General features: G+C 47.5%; 1 protein-coding gene across 6 annotated transcripts in view; it reads right to left on the bottom strand.

Moving 5' to 3' along the window:
- The window catches only part of NQO2 (N-ribosyldihydronicotinamide:quinone reductase 2), a 41,388-nt gene that overhangs the window by 7,990 nt on the left and 15,311 nt on the right, over positions 1-18,087 (bottom strand). For 4 of the 6 annotated variants that reach the window (XM_037519179.2, XM_037519180.2, XM_037519181.2 and 1 more), the window contains exon 7: positions 16,273-17,621. The exons of the other annotated variants lie outside the window; for them this stretch is intronic. In XM_037519179.2, the coding sequence (XP_037375076.1) occupies positions 17,445-17,621 (177 nt within the window). In that variant the 3' untranslated portion in view covers positions 16,273-17,444. Of the gene's footprint in view, positions 1-16,272; positions 17,622-18,087 lie in introns of those variants that run through there. 6 annotated transcript variants of the gene reach the window in all.

Genomic DNA, 18,087 nt, shown 5'->3' with positions numbered 1-18,087 from the left:
TTTTTAAAAGATATACACATATTAAAGAAATACTTGTCATTCAACAAACATCTCTGATAATTGGCTGCCAGGCAGGTATTGATTATATGTGATGGTAGGTACTAGTGATACAAAAAAAAAATCCATTCAAATATTTGCAAAGCACCTGTTCTTACACTAAAGTCTCAGTTGTGAGTAAATTGAACAAAAATATCTGTCTTGTAGAAGTTAACATTATAGTAGAGAAATAAATGAGGGACTCCCTGGTGGCCCTAGGGGTTAAGTCTCAGTGCTCTCACCCCTGTGGCCTCAGTTCAATCCCTGGCCAGGGAGCTAACCCACATACGGTTGCCACAGACCTTTCCTGTCTCACCAGCTGCTCCCCTTAACAGTGTATTTCAATCACTCTGCTGTTCTACTCCCCACTCTGTGTCTGGTGAATCCTCTCACCCTCAGCACCTCTGGCCTACACCTGAGTTCTATGCAAAATAAGTATTTTTAAAAAGAGAGAGAAAGTAGGCCTCCCTGGTGGCGCAAGGAGTTAAGACGCAGCACTATGAAGCTGCCTGCAGCCACCACAGCACGAGTTCCATCCGCAGCCAGGGAGCTACCCACATGGCGCAGCAGACCTCTCCTGTCTCACTTGCTGCTCCCCTCAGCAGTGTATTTCAGTCAGTCTGCCTGTTCTGTTCCCCACTCTGTCTCTGGTGAATCCTCTCACCCCCATACCTCTGGCCTGTACCTCAGTTCTTGTATGAATAAATAAATCTTTAAAAAAAGAGAGAGAAAGAAATGAGCCAGTGAGGTAGTATGTTACTGGTTAGTGCTAAGAGGAAAAATCACCAACTCTGGATAGTAAATGTGCATGTATGTGTGGGGGATATGTTACAATTTTGGAGTGGCCGGAAAAGATCTCACTGAAAAGGTGATATTTGAGTTGTAACTAAAATAAGAGGTAGGAAGCCATGAGGATATCTTGAGGACAGCATATTGAGCAGAGTGGGAAGAGCAAGGGCTAAGGCTCAGACGTGGGAGCACAGAAAAGGGGTACTCGTGGAAGGAACAGGATAGGAGTAATGGGATAAGGTCAGATGATGGGAGAGCTCTATGTTGGGGGGACCTATGTGGGAACTCTGTTCTTTCTGCCTAGTTTTGCTGTGAAACTCTTGTGGGGGAGATTATGTGTGGCCTTACAGGTGATTTCAAGAAGTCTGCCTTTGACCATGCCTGGTTCCAGGGGCCATTGAGGGTTGTGTGCAGAAGACAAGGGTACTCTGAATTACAACAGGCTCACTCTGGCTGCTGGGTTGGAAACACACCCATAGGAGTAGGTGCAAAGCAGACAGACAGTTTCGCAGGTTGTGAGTCATGCAGCAGGACGGGGACCCGAGAGCCATGGAGACGGCCAGAAGTCAGATTTGGGAGGAAATACGAGGCGGAAGTGGCAGGACTCGTTTACAGATCAGAAACAGAAATGAAGAGATAACGAAAGTATTGTCTCGGGCCTGACTTGAAGGGCAGAGCTGCTGTACACGGAGATGCGCAAGTATAGTGAGAACGTGGGTTTGTGAGAGTCTCAGGGGGTCTGTCTGAACGTGCTAATGCTCACTAAACATCCAGGTAGAGATGTCAAGTAGGGAGGTGTAAACAGGAACTTGGAGTTGGAGGGCAAGGTCCAGGTTGGAAATATATTTTTTTAAGATTTATTTATTTATGCATACAAGAACTGGGGTACAGGCCAGAGGTGTGGGGGGTGAGAGGATTCACCAGAGACAGGGTGGGGAACAGAACAGGCAGACTGACTGAAATACACTGCTGAGGGGAACAGCAGGCGAGTCAGGAGAGGTCTGCTGCGCCATGTGGGTAGCTCCCTGGCCGGCCAGGGATTGAACCCATGCTGCAGTGTTGCAGAGAGCTTCATAGGTTGTGTCTTAACCCCTTGCGCCACAAGGGAGGCCCCCAGTTTGGAAATATTAAATGTGACTCCATCAGTGTTGTGCTAGAGGCAGGAGCCATGTGCTGTGTAGGTTCTACTTGACAGGATCATAATTCCACTCAAGATGAAGAGAAACAGGAGTGACTTGGCAGAAGAAGTCACACTCTGCTTGGATCTGAAGACATAAGTAGAAGACTTTCTTGTCTGTTCTTGAAAGAACATCCAGAATGAAACCTTCCATCGAAAGCAATAGTGGGAAATGGACAGAAGGTATAAAATGGCGGAAGGCATTGGAGAAAGGCTAACACAGGGAGGACTTGAGCGTGCTGTCTTCAAAAAGAAGATAAAACGGGGAGTTCTCCAGTCATTCAGCACAACTTGCTTCCTGAGCACATTTCTAAATACATGCAAAGGATGAGAGAGCCAAAGCAGAAAGCAGCAGTATCATTGTTGAGGGGGTCAGAGTTTGGAGCAAAATCTCCAAAAGGTGGAAACTATAGAGAAGTGACCCCAAAATTACTTGACATCACACTCCAGTGATTGGCTGGTGACAAAACTGCACACATATGAGCTCACATACCCTAAACCTAAATGCTGAAATGCTAAGCAGGACATTTTTTTTATAGATTTATTTATTTATGCATATAAGAACTGGAATAGAGGCCAGAGGTGCAGGGGATGAGAGGATTCACCAGAGACAGAGTGGGGAACAGAACAGGCAGACTGACTTAAATACACTGCTGAGGGGAGCAGCGGGCTAGATAGGAGAGGTCTGCTGCACCATGTGGGTAGCTCCCTGGCTGGCTAGGGATCAAACTCATGCTGTAGAGGCTGTGGATAGCTTCATAGTGTTGTGCTTAACCCCTTGCACTACCAGGAAGGCCCTGAGCAGGACTTTCAGTAACTTCATGGTACAAGGGAGGTAGAGAATGGAGTTGATGGGTAGTAACTAAAGCTCTGAGGCAAGAGCCCAAGTTGGGTTGGCTTGGGGTGCCGTAACAAAACTCTATAGCCTGGGTTGTGAAAATGACCCTCGTTTATTCTCCTGTTAGAGGCTGGAAGCACAAGATCAAGATGCCAACATGACCACATCTGGTAGGGCCTCTCTTCCTGGCTTGGAAGTGGCCATCACCACACGGTATGCTCATATGGCCTCTTCTTTGTACACACTTGGGAAGAGAAAACAACTTTCAGAATTCCTACCATGAGGGATCCATCCTCATGATCTCACCTAATCCTAATTCTTGCCACAGGCTCCGTATCTAAGTAACATCACATATATAGAAATCAATTACAGAATGTTCTTTAAAGTGCATGAGAGGGGGGCCTCCCTGGTGGCGCAGCGGTTGAGCACTGGGTTGCGAAGCTGCCCGCAACCTCTGCAGCGCCAGTTCGATTCCCAGCCACCGGGCGAGGGTCCCACATGGCGCGCAGACCTCTCCTGCCGCCCGCTGCTCCCCTCAGCAGTGTACTTCGCCACTCTGCCTGTTCTACTCTCCACTCTGGCTCTGGTGAATTCTCTCACCCTCCCGCACCTCTGACTGTACCCAGTGCTTGTATAAACAAACAAACAAATAAATAAATCTTTTAAAAAAATAAATAAATAAAGTGCATGAGAGGGCCTCCTCGGTGGTGCAGCAGGTTGAGCACAGCACTGTGAAGCCGCTGTAGTGTGGGTTTGATTCCTGGCCAGCCAGGGAGATACCCACATGGTGTGGCAGACCTCTCCGGTCTCGCCTGCTGCTCTCCTCAGCAGTGTTTTCGGTCTGTCTGCCTGTTCTGCTCCCCACTCTGTCTCTCGTGAATTCTCTCACCCTCCCACACCTCTGGCCTGTACCCCCGTTCTTATATAAATAAATAATAAATCTTAAAAAAAAATAAAGTGCATGAGAAACATTTGCCAAAGTAGGCAATGTCTTGGGCAATAAAGCAGGTCTCAACAAATTTCCAAGGAGTGAAATCATACAAAATATGTTCTCTGGCTACAATGAAATTAAACTAGTTATCAGTAAAAGAAGGGCAACTAGAAAAATCCCCAAATATTTCAGAAATTAAGCATCGCAGTTGTAAATAACCATGGGTCAAGAAAACATAAAAATCACAATCAGGGGCCTCACTGGCAGCACAGGGATTAAAGTCTCAGAGCTATCAAGCTATTGCCAGCCAGTGTAGCATGAATTTGATCTCCAGCCAGGGAGCTGACCCACATAGTGCAGCAGACCTCTCCTGATTTGCCCGCTGCTCCCCTCAGCAGTGTGTTTCAGTCAGTCTGCCTATTCTGCTCCCCACTCTGTCTCTAGTGAATCCTATCAACCCCCATAACTCTAGCCTATACTCCAGTTCGTGTATGCATAAATAAATCAAAAAAATCACAATCACAAATGTTTTAAAATAAATAAAAATATATATAAATACATGACAATTTTGTGTGTGTGATTTAGTGTGAACTAAATCAGTTCTTAAAGGGGTCATTCTGGCTGTGAATATGTGTATTTTAAATTACAAAGGGTTGAAAATCAATTATTTGAGTTTTCATCTCAAAGAACAAATTCAACTTAATAAAAATATACTGAGGTTCTATAAATAGAATAAATCATTGGGATATAAAACATATAACAGAAGAATTCAATAAAAAATAAAGTTGAGTCTTTGAAAAGATTAAAATTGATTGTCCCCTGAAAGATGAAGTCCAGTTGAGAGAGTCCACTGATACCAAAAATGAAAAAAAATCAATATATAACTTAAAAAGAGACAAAGTCATCACATGGTGATGAAAGGGTCCACTAATCAAGAAGATTTAATTATAAAGACATTGAGCAAACAACAGAGTCCCACAACATATAAAGCAATTACTGGCACAATTGAAAGGAGAAATAGGGTATCTACATTAGTAGTTGGAGACTTCAGTATAGCAACCAGACCTAGCAGGTATACACAGAACACTCAGCTAAGTAGAAAATACAGTCTTCTTCAGCACACATGGGCATTCTCCACGACAGGTCATATTTTAAGTCATAAAATAAGTCTCAAAGAAAATGTGATTAGGGTCATTAGTAATTAAAAATATTGAAGTCATACATGGCATCTTTTCTGATCATAATGGAATGAAGCTACTAATCACTAAGAGTGGATTTAATCAATAATAGCTGGACTGCTATTCACAAATAGATGGAATAAATTCACAAATAGATGAAAATTAAACCATATGCTATTCATAAGTGGGTCAAGGATTAAATCATGAGAGAAATTAGAAAATACTTAGAAATAAGTAAAAATTAAAACAAAACATACAAAGACTTACAGGATCTGGTGAAGGCAGTACTCACAGGGAAATTTATAGCTGTAAAGACCTAAATAAAAAAAAAGAGAGAGCTCTGAAATTAAAAACCTAACTTTATACCTTGAGGAACCAAAAAAGAAAAAAAACTAAGCCGAAAGTTAGCAAAAGGAAGGAAAGAATAAAGATGAGAGAAGAGATTAATAAAAATAGAGAAAACAATAATCAATGAAACCATGAGTTGTTTCTTTGAAAAGACCAATATATTGACAAAACTTTAGCTAGACCGAGAGAGAAAGAAAACACACATAACTAAAATAAGAAATGAAAATGGGGACATTACTGTCAACTACACAGAAATAAAAGGAATTCTAAGAAAATATTATTAATTGTATAACAACAAAGTGCATAAACAAAGATGAAGTGGGCGGATTTCTAGAATCATACAACTTCCCTAAAAGACTCAAAATGAAAAAGAAGATCTCAAGTAATGCATGCTAAGTAAAGCTTGAGTAATTAGAAACCGCCCAACAATGAAAAGTCCAGAACTAACTGGCTTTAACGGTGAAATAAAAAACCAACACCAATTCTGCTCAAACTCTTCCAGGAAACAGAAGATGAGGGAGGCACTTCCTAACTCACCCTATGAAGCCAGAACCATCTTGGTACCAAGACCAGATAAAAGACATCACGAGAAAACTATACTTCACTATCATTGTGAATATCGATGCAAAAATCCTGAAGAAAGTATTTGCAGACCTAACTGAGCATGATATTTATAGGATTACACACCATGACCACATGGCATTTCCCCAGGAATGCAAGGTAGCTCAGTATCAGGAAACTGGTCAGCAGAACATGCCACATGAATAGAACGTGGATAGGCACATCTGCAGGATAAACCCTGGCAGTTGTTTTTTCTCTTTTGTCAAGCAAGTGCCCATCTTGAGCTCTGATTGCTGAGACGTGTTTCAGAGGCATCCACACGGCCAATGACAGGACTAGACAGTCAAGGCTGGGTCCCTTTATCTCCCAAGCCCCATGCTCTTTTGATTATGAGATCTTGACCATTTGGGTCACTTGGTTTTTCTCTTCCTACACTTTAAATGACCACTTTCATATTGTTTTTTACTTTTTTAATTAAATGTACATTTTATTTATGTACACAAGAACTGGGGTATAGGCCAGAGGTGTGGGGGTGGTGGTGAGAGGACTCATCAGAGACAGAGTGGGGAGCAGAACAGGTGGATCCACTGGAAGCCACTGCTGAAGGTAACAGCAGGCAAGACAGGAGCACCATGTGGGTAGCTCCCTGGCTGGGGACTGAACTTGTGCTACAGTGACTGGCGATAGCTTGTCACTTTAACCCTTGTGCCACCAGGAAAGCCCCACCACTTTGATGTTTTAAGTGCAACAATAAAGAGTGAAACCATGAAACTCTAGGTTCCCTACCCTTGCCAATGAAAGCAGAACCTCAGGTCCCTGCTCTTCCTCTCCCCCTACACACAACGTTGCTGCATCACCAGAAATGTGTTTGTGCTTTCCAGGATCTGTGAGCAGATCCTTGTCTCTTTCAAAATTTACTGAGGGTGACTGCTGAGGGTATCTCAAAATCATAACAAGAATCACAAAGGCAGGTCTAGCTAGAACACTGGTCATTATAGGCTGAGACTGACAGGCTACAAAAAAACACCCCACCACCTACCATTTCAATAGCTGTAGAAAAGGCATTTGAGGGCCTCCCTGGTGGCACAAGGGATTAAGCACAGCACTGTGAAGCTATTTGCAGCCTCTGCAGCACAAGTTCTATCCCCCTGCTGGCCAGGGAGCTACCCACATGGTGCAGCAGACCTCTCCTGCCTCGCCCACTGTTCCCCGCAGCAGGATATTTCAGTCTGCCTGCCTGTTCTGCTCCCCACTCTGTCTCTGGTGAATCCTCTCACCCCCCACACCTCTGGCCTCTACCCCAGTTCCTGTATACATACATAAGTAAATCTTAAAAAAAATGAAAAGGCATTTGACAAAATCCAGCATCGAGGTAGCCAAGTGTACCTGCTATCACGGCCACACCAGCTTAGGATGTAAAATCTTTGTTTTCTTCCAGTTAACCCCACCACCCCCCAAATGCCATCACTAGCCTGGCTCTCTCTTTTGACTAAATTGCATGAGACCCCTCAGAGTTTTCTCAGCATTATTGCTTCCAAACCTCAGGAGGTGAGAGACTGGTGCCCCCAAGCACCTGTGCTTCCAAACCTGTGCAGTTTTGGGGGCTTCGAGTTTACACCTGTGTATTCACATGGACATTTTTGTCTGCTGAGAGTCATGCCCTAGTCAGGTGCCTGGATGCCCCACGGGGCTCCCACAGGTGATTCTCTAGCTACATTCACTTAGCCATTGTCCCCAGTATAGAAGGTCTTTAAAACAATAATTATCCTGATTAATTTGCTCACTATTGCTTTTCTTCATAGCCAATGATTTCACCTCTAGAAAAGTAAATGTTATGAATACAGCAAAGGAGAGTAAAATGAATACCCTCCTCCTACTTTAAGAAACAGAACATAAACAATCCTTTAAGGACCCTTGAGGCCCTGCCCATCACAGAACTAGTCTGAACATTTCACGATTGTTCTACCACTTGAATTTGTATCCCCAAATGTATTTTCATTTGCATAATTTTAAAAAAAGATTTATTTATATATACAAGAACTGGGGAGTAGGCCAGAGGTGAGGGGGATGAGAGGAGTCCCCAGAGACAGAGTGGGGAGCAGAACAGGCAGATCCACTGAAATATACTGCTAAGGGGAGCAGCAGGCGAGACAGGAGAGGTCTGCTGCGCCATATGGGATGTTCCCTGGCCAGCTGGAGATTGAAGCCGAGCTACAGTGGCTGACAATAGCTTGACAGCAGTCTTTAACCCCTGCGCCACCAGGTAGCCCCCACATTTGGCATGCTTTATACTTAGTTTAGCTGAGATTCTGTGCCTTTTTTTCTGCTCAACTTGATGATCACAAAATGTGTGCAACATGCTGTGTGTGCCTGAAGTTATTTTTTTTTTACTAGTTGTGATCAATTTTGCACAGCAAAACATGCAGTCTTCATACTAATATTCCCTCCCTTAGTCTATACCTCTTCCAGTCACCCCTGTTAGCACTAACACTTGCTACTATGCAAACTTACAGATTTATACTCAAGGTGCATTGATCTTTAATAGTCATAAGGTGCACACCTTGAGTTCATTGCCAGGGTGAATCCTCTCCTGTGAAATGCCTTTAATTTACCACCTCTTGTGTTAGACATTGAGCTTAATAGTCTCAGCCCTTACTCTTTGCTGGTGAGCATTCAACAATACAGAGATTCTTCAAAATATTATTTGAGCACAGGAAGAAGTCCTGAGGCAAGCAGAAGCCTGACACCTGAGGATAGATTAGATCTGAGTCAGGCTCAGCCCTGGGCGATAGGTTGCAGACAGTATTTCAACTGCTCCAGGGACCACAGGGGAAAAGATGACAAAAGGGCAGGACCAAGGGCCCAGTGGAATCCAGCACATCAGGAGGGGTGCCCATGGAAGGCCAGGTTCCCCTTATTTCATAGATGGGGGAACTAAAGCCCAAAGAGGCTGATCATCTTGCTCAAGGACACCTGGTTACTGAGAACCAGGACCGACTGCAGGACTCTCTAGCGCCCTCTGCTGCCTCCCCCGGCTCCTTACAGCAGCTGATTCTTCACATTTGCTCTTTAGACAAGATATCGTTCCCCTTTCATGAGAAAAATAATTGACATAGCACCACAAATTTTGCTCTAATTTTTATACAACTCTTTGTATGTTTTTATATCATTTTGATGAAATTGCAAAATTGATGTTTTCTTTGCACTGGAGTTTTCCATATGTGCATATAATACTAGCCATGCTTATTGAATTATTTAGGATTTCACAAGTTGCAATTGATAGGAAACCACATAAGGAAAAAAAAAAACCTCAGTGTATTGCTTAACGTGATTAAAGGACTGAAGAATCAAATTTCAGCTTCAGGCAAGGATGTATCCAGGTGTTCAAAGGATAGCATCAGCTAGTTGTGGCTTCAAGAAGGTTGGATGAGGTTTTCTCAATATTCACTTCATATATGCGTTTCACTATGTCATGCCCCAGATCGAATTACATTGTCACAGCCCTAAGTCCAGCAGCAAGAAAGGCTTCTTTTTCCCAGCAGACCCAGTGAATTCAAGTTTAATCTTATTGCCTGGTGGACCTCCCTGGTGGCTCAAGGAGTTAAGATGCAACCTATGAAGCTATCCGCAGCCACTGCAGCATGAGTTTGATCCCCAGCCAGGGAGCTACCCACGTGGCACAGCAGACCTCTCCTGTCTTGGCCGCTGCTCCCCTCAGCAGTGTATTTTAGTCAATCTGCCTGTTTTGCTCCCTACTCTGTCTCTGGTGAATCCTCTCACCCCTGCACCTCTTGCCTGCACCCCAGTTCTTGTATACATAAATAAATAAATTAAAAAAAAAACAAAACTTGTTGCCTGGCTTGGGTTTTCCGAGGCAGGGAACACTGATCTGTCAGGTCTGCCAGGTGCCTCTCCTGGGGCCTGAGGTGTCACCCCTATGAAAACCACAGGACTTGGTGAAAGAGCAGAACTCCCAAGCCCATGGGGAAACCAGGGTGTTACCATTAGGAGAAACGGGTGCAAAGACGCCTGTTCACGACCCGGCCACCTTGCAGGCCGGTGGGTGGGTTTCAGCACCGCTTGACTGTGGGCACCAGGTTGCTTCCACGGGGAACCAGCTGCTCTGGGTTCCAATCCCACATCTGCCTCTCTGCAGTGTGTTCCTTGGCAAGTGTTTTAACCTAACTTTACCTCAGTTTCCTCAGCTGTAATGTAAGGTGGACAGCAAAGGTAGCTGTTCTAAGGATTTCACGAGGTAATAAAACATGGAAAGGATTTATATCAGCCCCTGGTACACATTAGGCCTCCGATACGTGCCCTGTTATCATTGTTTAGTATTCTAGCTAGTGGTAATGTTAGGGGGAAAAGGATGTCTCAAAGCTAATTCCATCTAGGCTTTGTGGACTCCACCCCCACCCCAGGTCAAAGCCAAAGACACTGGGAACTCCAAATCCCATCACCACCAAAGGGAAGGTGGCTGGGACCTGAGGGTGGGGTTAAGCAGCCAGGTGGATATAAAAGGCAGACACGTGGGCTTTGGGGGGGGGTCCCCCATTTTTGGCTCTCTGCCAGCTCTCAGCGACAGGCCAGCTCTGAGAGTGACTTTGGGTTTCCAGGTCGTCAGATTGGGTAGGACGCATTAAAGACTTTATTTCCCTATTTTCTCCCTGAGTTGTACATTTTCCTTATTTCCTTTCCTCTTGTAAATAAACCTTTTATTAACCTTTTGTGTGTGTATGTAGTAGAGTATTCATAAGTCCCTTTAAAGCGCGCGGGTGAGGACCCACAGCCAGGAACCCGTTTAATATCGGGGTTGCTCTATAACAGTAACTGCTCACAAACCAAAGCATGGAATTAAAAAAAATACTTTCACTTTTATGGATTTCCATGGGCTTCATTGCTGTAAGCTTGATTTCCTGATTCAAAGCCCAGCTGGGTGCACAGCTCTTGTTATTTATCACCAGGCGGGTCTCAGAGGGCTGGGCCTTCAGGGTCAGGGGTAGGGCGCCCTCTGCTGGCACAATCCTGGTCTGCAGTAAGCAGAGGAGCAAACAAGAAAACTCAGCAGAAGGGTCCGGGGTGGGCAGGGCTGCCCACACCCCAACATTGCCCCCGCGCTGAGCTGCTCCTGTGCCACGCCTCCCACATCCACCTGCTGTTTCCTGGGGCTCACATCCCCCCACTTGTGCTATTTCTCTCTCATGGTCTCCAGCTGCCAGGAGCGACAGCAGGTCAAATAACCTTATTTCATTCATTGTCATTTCATTGCAACACTGATGAGACCACAAATGAAAAGGGATCCTGGCCAGGGTGACTGTGGTGTTTGCATGTTCTTCCTGTGTCTGTGGGGGTTTTCTCTGGAGCCCCAGGCTTCCTGCCACATCCCAGAGGTTGCAGTGGGGTTCCCTGCATCTCAGAGGCCCCAGGGGAATGTGTCTTGTGATGGCTGAGCACGGAGGGGAGGAGGGAAGGGAAGGGGGAGAGGGGTGGGGGTACTTTGCCCTCTGAGCCACCAGGCAGTCTCAGGTCACCTGGAGCATTCATTCATTGGGAAGTGAGTGAGTGAGAGAATGAATACAAAGGCTACTTCTTGCCCATTAGAAGTGTTTGGGGTCTGTTCTTGGAAGTCTGGTGATGCTTTTCTCACCAGAAATAGGCCGTGGGAAATTAACGTGTTTCTATCAATTAGCCTATGGTCAGACTGGTTTCTTGACATGTTGTCTGGCTTCAAGCAGCAGTTTCCAGTACCTAGGGGCCAATGCTAAAGTGAGGCCTCACTGCACTCCCCAATTCCTGAGACCTTTCCTCCTGTGAGCAAGAGAAGCCTTTTCTCAGGCTTCCCTTGTGGTGCAAGGGATTAAGACCAAACCTACGAAGCTATCTGTAGCCACTGTGTTACAGGGCAGCCCCGATATAAAATAAAACAGTTGCCTGGCTGTGGGTCGTCACCCGCGTGCTTAATAGGGACTTATAAATACTCCACTACAGGCACACACAAAAGGTTAATAAAAGGTTTATTTACGAGGGAAAAGGAAATGATGAAATGTACAACTCAGGTAGGAAATAGGGAAATAAAGTCTTTAATGCGTCCTACCCGGTCCACTGACCTGGAAACCCAAAGGCACTCTCAGAGCTGGCCGAACACTGCAAGCTGGCGGAAAGCCAAAAATGGGGGATTCCCCTCCAAAGCCCACGTGTCTGGCTTTATACCACACCTGGCTGCTTAACCCCACCCTCAGGTCCCAGCCACGTTCCCTTTGGTGGTGATGGGGTTTGGAGCTCCCAGTGTCTTTTGGTTTTGGTCTGGAGTGGGAGGTGGAGTCTACAAAGCCTGTATGGAATTAGCTTTAGGACAGCCTTTTTCCCCTAACAACTGCAGCACAAGTTTGATCCCCAGTCAGGGAGCTACCCACATGGCGAGCAGACCTCTCCTGTCTTGCCTGCTGCTCCCCTCAGCAGTGTGTTTCAGTAGATCTGCCTGTTCTGTTCCCCACTCTGTCTCTGGTGAATCCTCTCACCCCCTGCACCTCTGGCCTGCACTCCACTTTTTGTATGCATAAATAAATCGTTTTTTTTTTTTAAAGGGAAGATTTTTCTCTCTCTCTCCAAACTGAGCTCTGGGACTTAACTGCACAACAGGAGAGAACTGAAGAGAACCTTCTGAAACCGAGTAGCTGCTCTGTGGGTCTGGGGGCCCTGGAGGCCAGTGCCCCCTCCCCTGTCCTCCTTCAGTTCCTGGGGAAAGACCCCGAGGAAGCTCAGACATTGGCCATGGACGGCGGCACATTCCCTCCCAGATTTCTCCTCCACCCAGGCAGAGCCCCTCTCTCTGGCCTGGTCCTTGTCCCCTCGGCTTCCTCGCCAGTCCTTGGTGCTGTCTCTCCTCTTGTCCCCCTGCCCCCAGAGCTGGCGCTTCTCCAGTCATCCCCTCCCCCAGGTTGGCTTCAGTGCCCTCCTCCTGGGCTGCTCCCGGGAGACCCATTGTCCCCACCTCCGTGGGTCATCCCAACCAGTGACTAACCCTTACAAACTGGGGCTTTCCTGAGCACTCTGAATCCTCACAGTGGGGGTGACAGTGTCTTGGCATTAGAAACATGTAGGGACAAGAATGTGCTTGTGCTTCCTGTGTGAATAAGCCACTACCTAGTGTTTGTAAAGCCAGGAGAAGCACAGGGCCCAGGAAGGGCTTCCTTATCATGAACAGAAGGTGTCGTGCAAAGTGGGAGGAAACGGGCCCAACATTCGGGCCGGAGGGAGGAGCCCAGACTGAGGCCCTGCTCCAGGACAGCCGCGGGTCCTCAGGGTGAGAATGTCAGGTGAGATCTGGGAAGGAGACACAGCAGAAGAAGGGAGGCAGGGCTACATAGCACCTCACAGGCCAGCTCAAGGATTCTGGACAGTTCTAAGACCATGAGAAACCTCTGAAGAATGAGTAAGAGTGGCAGGAAGGGTATGTGCATATCTGCACACATGTTCTCGCTCAAAGATTATGAATTTTGTAGAAAATGAGCTATAAGGGACAAGGTATCTGAGGAAAAATGATTTAGGAGGGTGTCCCAATAATCCAGGGCAGAAAAGGTTTGGATGACTGGCCGAACTGTAGATGGCAATAGCAGGCATTTGTGATTAATGATTAATTTTAATCACAAGACAGGAAACTCAACTGGCTATGAGTCCAGGTGCATCCCAGATTTGGGGGCAGAGCATCAAATGAACACTCTGGTCACTGGGGTAGGAGGTAGTGGTGGAGGGGTGGGAAGCCGGAGGATGAGTCCGGTGATGACATGTTGAATCTGAGCTACCTGGATGACACGTGAGCAGAATTCTCGGCGACTTTGAAGGGCTCCAGAGACAGAGTCTGGGGACAGGAACCCAGGGCACATTGGGAAGTACTGCCCCAAAAGAAAGCAGGGTTTTTGTTTAGAAGCCTGGTGCGAGGGGTTACACCTCAGCACTATGAAGCTATTCACAGCCACTGCAGCATGAGTTCCATCCCTGGCCAGGGAGCTACTCACATGGCGCAGCAGACCTCTCCTGACACGCCCGCTGCTCCCCTCAACAGTGTATTTCAGTCAGTCTGCCTGTTCTGCTCCCCACTCTGCCTCTGGTGAATCCTCTCACCCACTGCATCTCTGGCCTACACCCCAGCTCTTGTATGCATAAGTAAATCTTTGAAAAAAAAAAAAAAAAGAGAAAGCAAGCAGGGCAAAGGGGCAGAAACCAGCCCTGGAGGGAAGGTGGTGTAGAGGCCATCAAATCCTCACTGAGCATGGGGTGGGGCCCAGATTAGGTGAGAAGACCCCATTGAAAAGGGCAGGGTGGGGGTAGGGAGCAGCTGAGAGGAGTTTTCTTTAGTGTCCCCAAAGCCAGTGGAGGTGTTCAGTGTTCAGGTTCCGTGTTTCTTTCAGAGTGGGATCTTCTAAACAAAAGCCTTTCTAAAGCACCTGGTACATCCAGTTGAGCACTCAAGAAACCATGACTAAGTGCATGTAAAGAACTTGTCCATGATGGACTTTTGGCTCAGAGAAGACCAACGTGTAGCCATTTTGTAGCCCCGAATCTGGGTTCACCCGACACCAGCCCCTCCACCATGCGGTCTAAGTTTGGCCTCAACACAATCATAATTGTAGACCTTGTTGCCAGGAAGGATCGGGGTGAGGCCGGAGGCGTGGGGATAAAAGAATTCACCAGGGATAGAACAGAAAAGGTGCATTTATTGAAATACTCTGCTAGGAGGAGCAGTGGGGGACAGGAGTCTGTGCAGAGAGAGGGTTCCGAGGCTGTTTATGTTCCAGTCATCAGTGATGGTTGGTGTGAGCAGTCTTGGGTGTGTCCTGACTGAGGACCTGGGCCATCAGCTTAACCACCCGGCCCCATGGCTGCCCCATCCCCTCCCTTTATCCATTCAAGCCTCCCAAATGTGCTTGCTGGGCAAGGAGTGAGGTCTTAGTTTTAAAATTTAGTAATGATGATACCACCACATACCTGAGGGGCACTGCTGGGGAAGGTGGTGCCATGTGTGCCTTGGAACAGCCTTGGAACAGAGAGTACCACACCCTGTGGTCTGACCCCCCCCAAAAAAGTTGATGATGATATTTAAGTCAATGGGTAACTGGAAGGGTCTGAGGATGACAGTGAAAGTGACCACTGTGGACAGTCCCAGACTGAGGTGGTCCCTTCGGTCTCTGCCCTCATCATCAAAGGCCTCAAGGAGCTGCCAAGACACAGAAAGAAGCAAAGAACTGAGACACAGGGCAAGCTAGGAATTAGGCAGTTTTAGCCACAGTGCAGGAGGGGACCTCTGAAGAATTTAGGGAGGCTTCAGAGATAAGGACAAGCAAGGGAAAGTAACCCATTCCATTAGGAAAAACAAACATGCCAGGACCAAGGACAACATTGTTAATGCTGGTCCTGGTTTCCTTCAGGTGGTAAAGGGAGGCGGAGACTGGAGAAATGGAGAGTGGTTTAATTTATGGACACATTAGAAGGGCAGCTGCTTAACTTCAATGCAGGGATGCCCATCCAGAGGACTGGGCCATGAATTTAAAGATGCAACAAATGGGGAAAGAGAAGGCTGTTGGATAAGGAATGTGAAGATCCCCACTCAGTAGCGAATTGAGTGAGACAGCCGAGAGCTAACCAATCACAGAGAGACTGGTGAAGTTTTAGAATAATGAGGGAAAGAAGGTCTATATTCCCTGAGACACGACTCCACTTGGGCTTCCTTGCCCCTCCCAGGCCTGGTTCCCTGGCCTGGGAGTCCCACTTCATTTCTGCTCTTTTTCTCCTCAATAAACTTTTTCTTTCTATAAACAAACTGCCTCTTCTCGCTTGCTTGCCTGAGCGTCTGCGAAGTTCCTGCTGCGGCTTCGTGAGACACCAACCCATGGGGGGGTCTAGTGGCTGGGGCTCAGCGCTGCCCTGCAGCCTGGGATCCGTTTCTGGCTGGAAGACTAGGCCTGACAATTCCGGTATCAGAACCAAAAATATGGAGGAAATATCACTTCTGAGGAGACTGGAAACATAGCCTGACAGATTTGGCACCGACCTTGAGCCAAAGAACTCTCCAGCACCATTAAAGAACTGACCCTAGGGACTGCCCTGCTGATGCTACTCTGCTGAAGGCCACCACCCTCACCATGGCACAGAGGACACCAAGGTGGTCAGCAGAGGCCCAGCCAGTGAAGAACTTCAGAGAAAAGTGAAGGATCACCTGTACACGGAAAACCATTTTGCAAAAAATCATGAAGATGGGGGAGATTTTTTTTTTTTTTTAAAGATTTATTTATTTATTATTTATACAAGCACTGGGTACAGTCAGAAGCGCGGGAAGGTGAGAGAATTCACCAGAGCCAGAGCGGGGAGCAGAGCAGGCAGAAGGACCGAAGTACACTGCTGAGGGGAGCAGCGGGCGGCAGGAGAGGTCTGCGCGCCATGTGGGACCCTCCTCTGGTGGCCGCGGAGCAGCCAGGGATCGAACCGATGCTGCAGAGGCTGCGGGCAGCTTCGCAACCCAGCGCTCAACCGCTGCGCCACCGGGGAGGCCCAAGATGGGGGAGATTTTGAAGAAGATGCTTTTGAAATAATACTCAAGGGCATGGCGCCTGCAAGCTGTGGAGAATGGCCTCGGATGAGAGCCTCACAGAGACTGTGAAGACAGTGGCTTTGAGGAGACACTGAGAAGGAATGGGGAGCAGCCCCTGAGAAGAAAACGGTGTTGAGACTTAGAAAAAAATACCTCTGAAAAATCAGGATGTGAAGATGGCTGTGAATGAGCAGACATTCAGACAGAAAGGGAGAAGGAACATTCGAACAAAGTATTTGATGAGGAATACTAAGAACATGCAGGTGGAAAAGGGTTGGACACTGCTGATGCAGAGGACAAGGAAGAAAGATGATGTGGGCACACAGCTCTTAGAAGATGGAGATTCCAGCCCAGTGCCTAAGGACGGGATCCGGGGAAGAGCTGGGTGATGAGTCTGAAGAGAAGGGGGCCGTGGGCGGCACTGGGGACATTAAGGAAGAAGAGCCCCTGCCCAAGGGCAGCGGCTTGGTCCCCGTGGTGATGTCACTGGACACCTTAACTTGCTTTTTGGGCCGCACCTCATTGACAGGGGCGTCAGCTTCAAGGCAGTTACTAGCAGCGGTAGGTGCGCACGTGCCTCGTGGGACCAGCCAGGAAGTTTTCTTGGTAATGGCCATTCACTGATTTTAAATAAATGTTAATTTGGCTGTTCACAGAAAACTTCATAACCATCAGGCAAGTTAAAAAAGCACACGAGAAATAACTGTAAACACAGCCCTCAAACACTGGCTGTGAAAAGATTCAATTTCCCAGGAAAAAGCATGGTGACGCAGGCTGACTCACGAAGTGAAACAAGAAAGCTGAGAAGTGCAGCTCCCCCCGGAGAAAAGGAAGTGAAAACAGCATTGCCCTAAAGGGTGGAAGTGGGGAGCCAGGAGGACGGCAGGAAGCAGGCCTGGGGGCCTGGAGATGGGCGATGGCGCGGGGCAGAACTCAGGCGCCAAGGGTGTCCTCCGCCCTTCCCACGTGCCAGGCCTGGGGCGAGCACTGGGCGCCCCTCGTCACTGATCGAAGTAACAGGCGGGACTGCAGTCGATTGGCTCCTCCTCCCAGATGTTTTTCAGCCTCTGGGCCCAGGACGCCACCATGAGCTTCCTTTCTTCCTGCGACACGAACTCCGGGGCGAAGCTGATCTGCGGGGCGAGCACCTTGAACCCACAGAAGCGCAGAATGCCGTGCTATAGCCGCCAGGGGGAAGAGAGCCATCAGGGCCGGGCCTTCCCGGCACAAGGGGGACGGGGGGGTGGGGGGGGGGTGGGGAACACGGTGTGAGATACGCCTTCAGAGCAAAGGAACAGCCTTGGCACAGCGAGTACCCACACCCCTAGAGCCTCAGGGTGCGAGCTCCACGAGGGAAGCGGAGGGTCTCGAGCCGCGAGAGGGTCCCAGTTCTATCCTGATGACTGGGATGGACCTGCCATCTTTGCTCCTGATTCAGACGCGACTTTTATGGCTTTGGTGGATTGGATAAGTCACGGCACATTCAGACAATGGATCATCCCTGCGTGAGATTATCCTCCCTGCAGAGCACCTCCGAGGAAGGTTACTCAAGATACACATGAAATGAAAACCACCGCAACAAATTCGAAGCAGTCTTTGTTGTGTACCAGACGTGTAAAAAATTAATGAATAAACCTAATAATA

The sequence above is a fragment of the Talpa occidentalis genome, unplaced genomic scaffold (assembly GCF_014898055.3).
Source record: "Talpa occidentalis isolate TD23 unplaced genomic scaffold, MPIMG_talOcc4v2.1 talOcc4.2, whole genome shotgun sequence".
Classification (NCBI taxonomy): Eukaryota; Metazoa; Chordata; class Mammalia; order Eulipotyphla; family Talpidae; genus Talpa; species Talpa occidentalis.
This window is presented reverse-complemented; position numbering and strand designations above follow the sequence as displayed.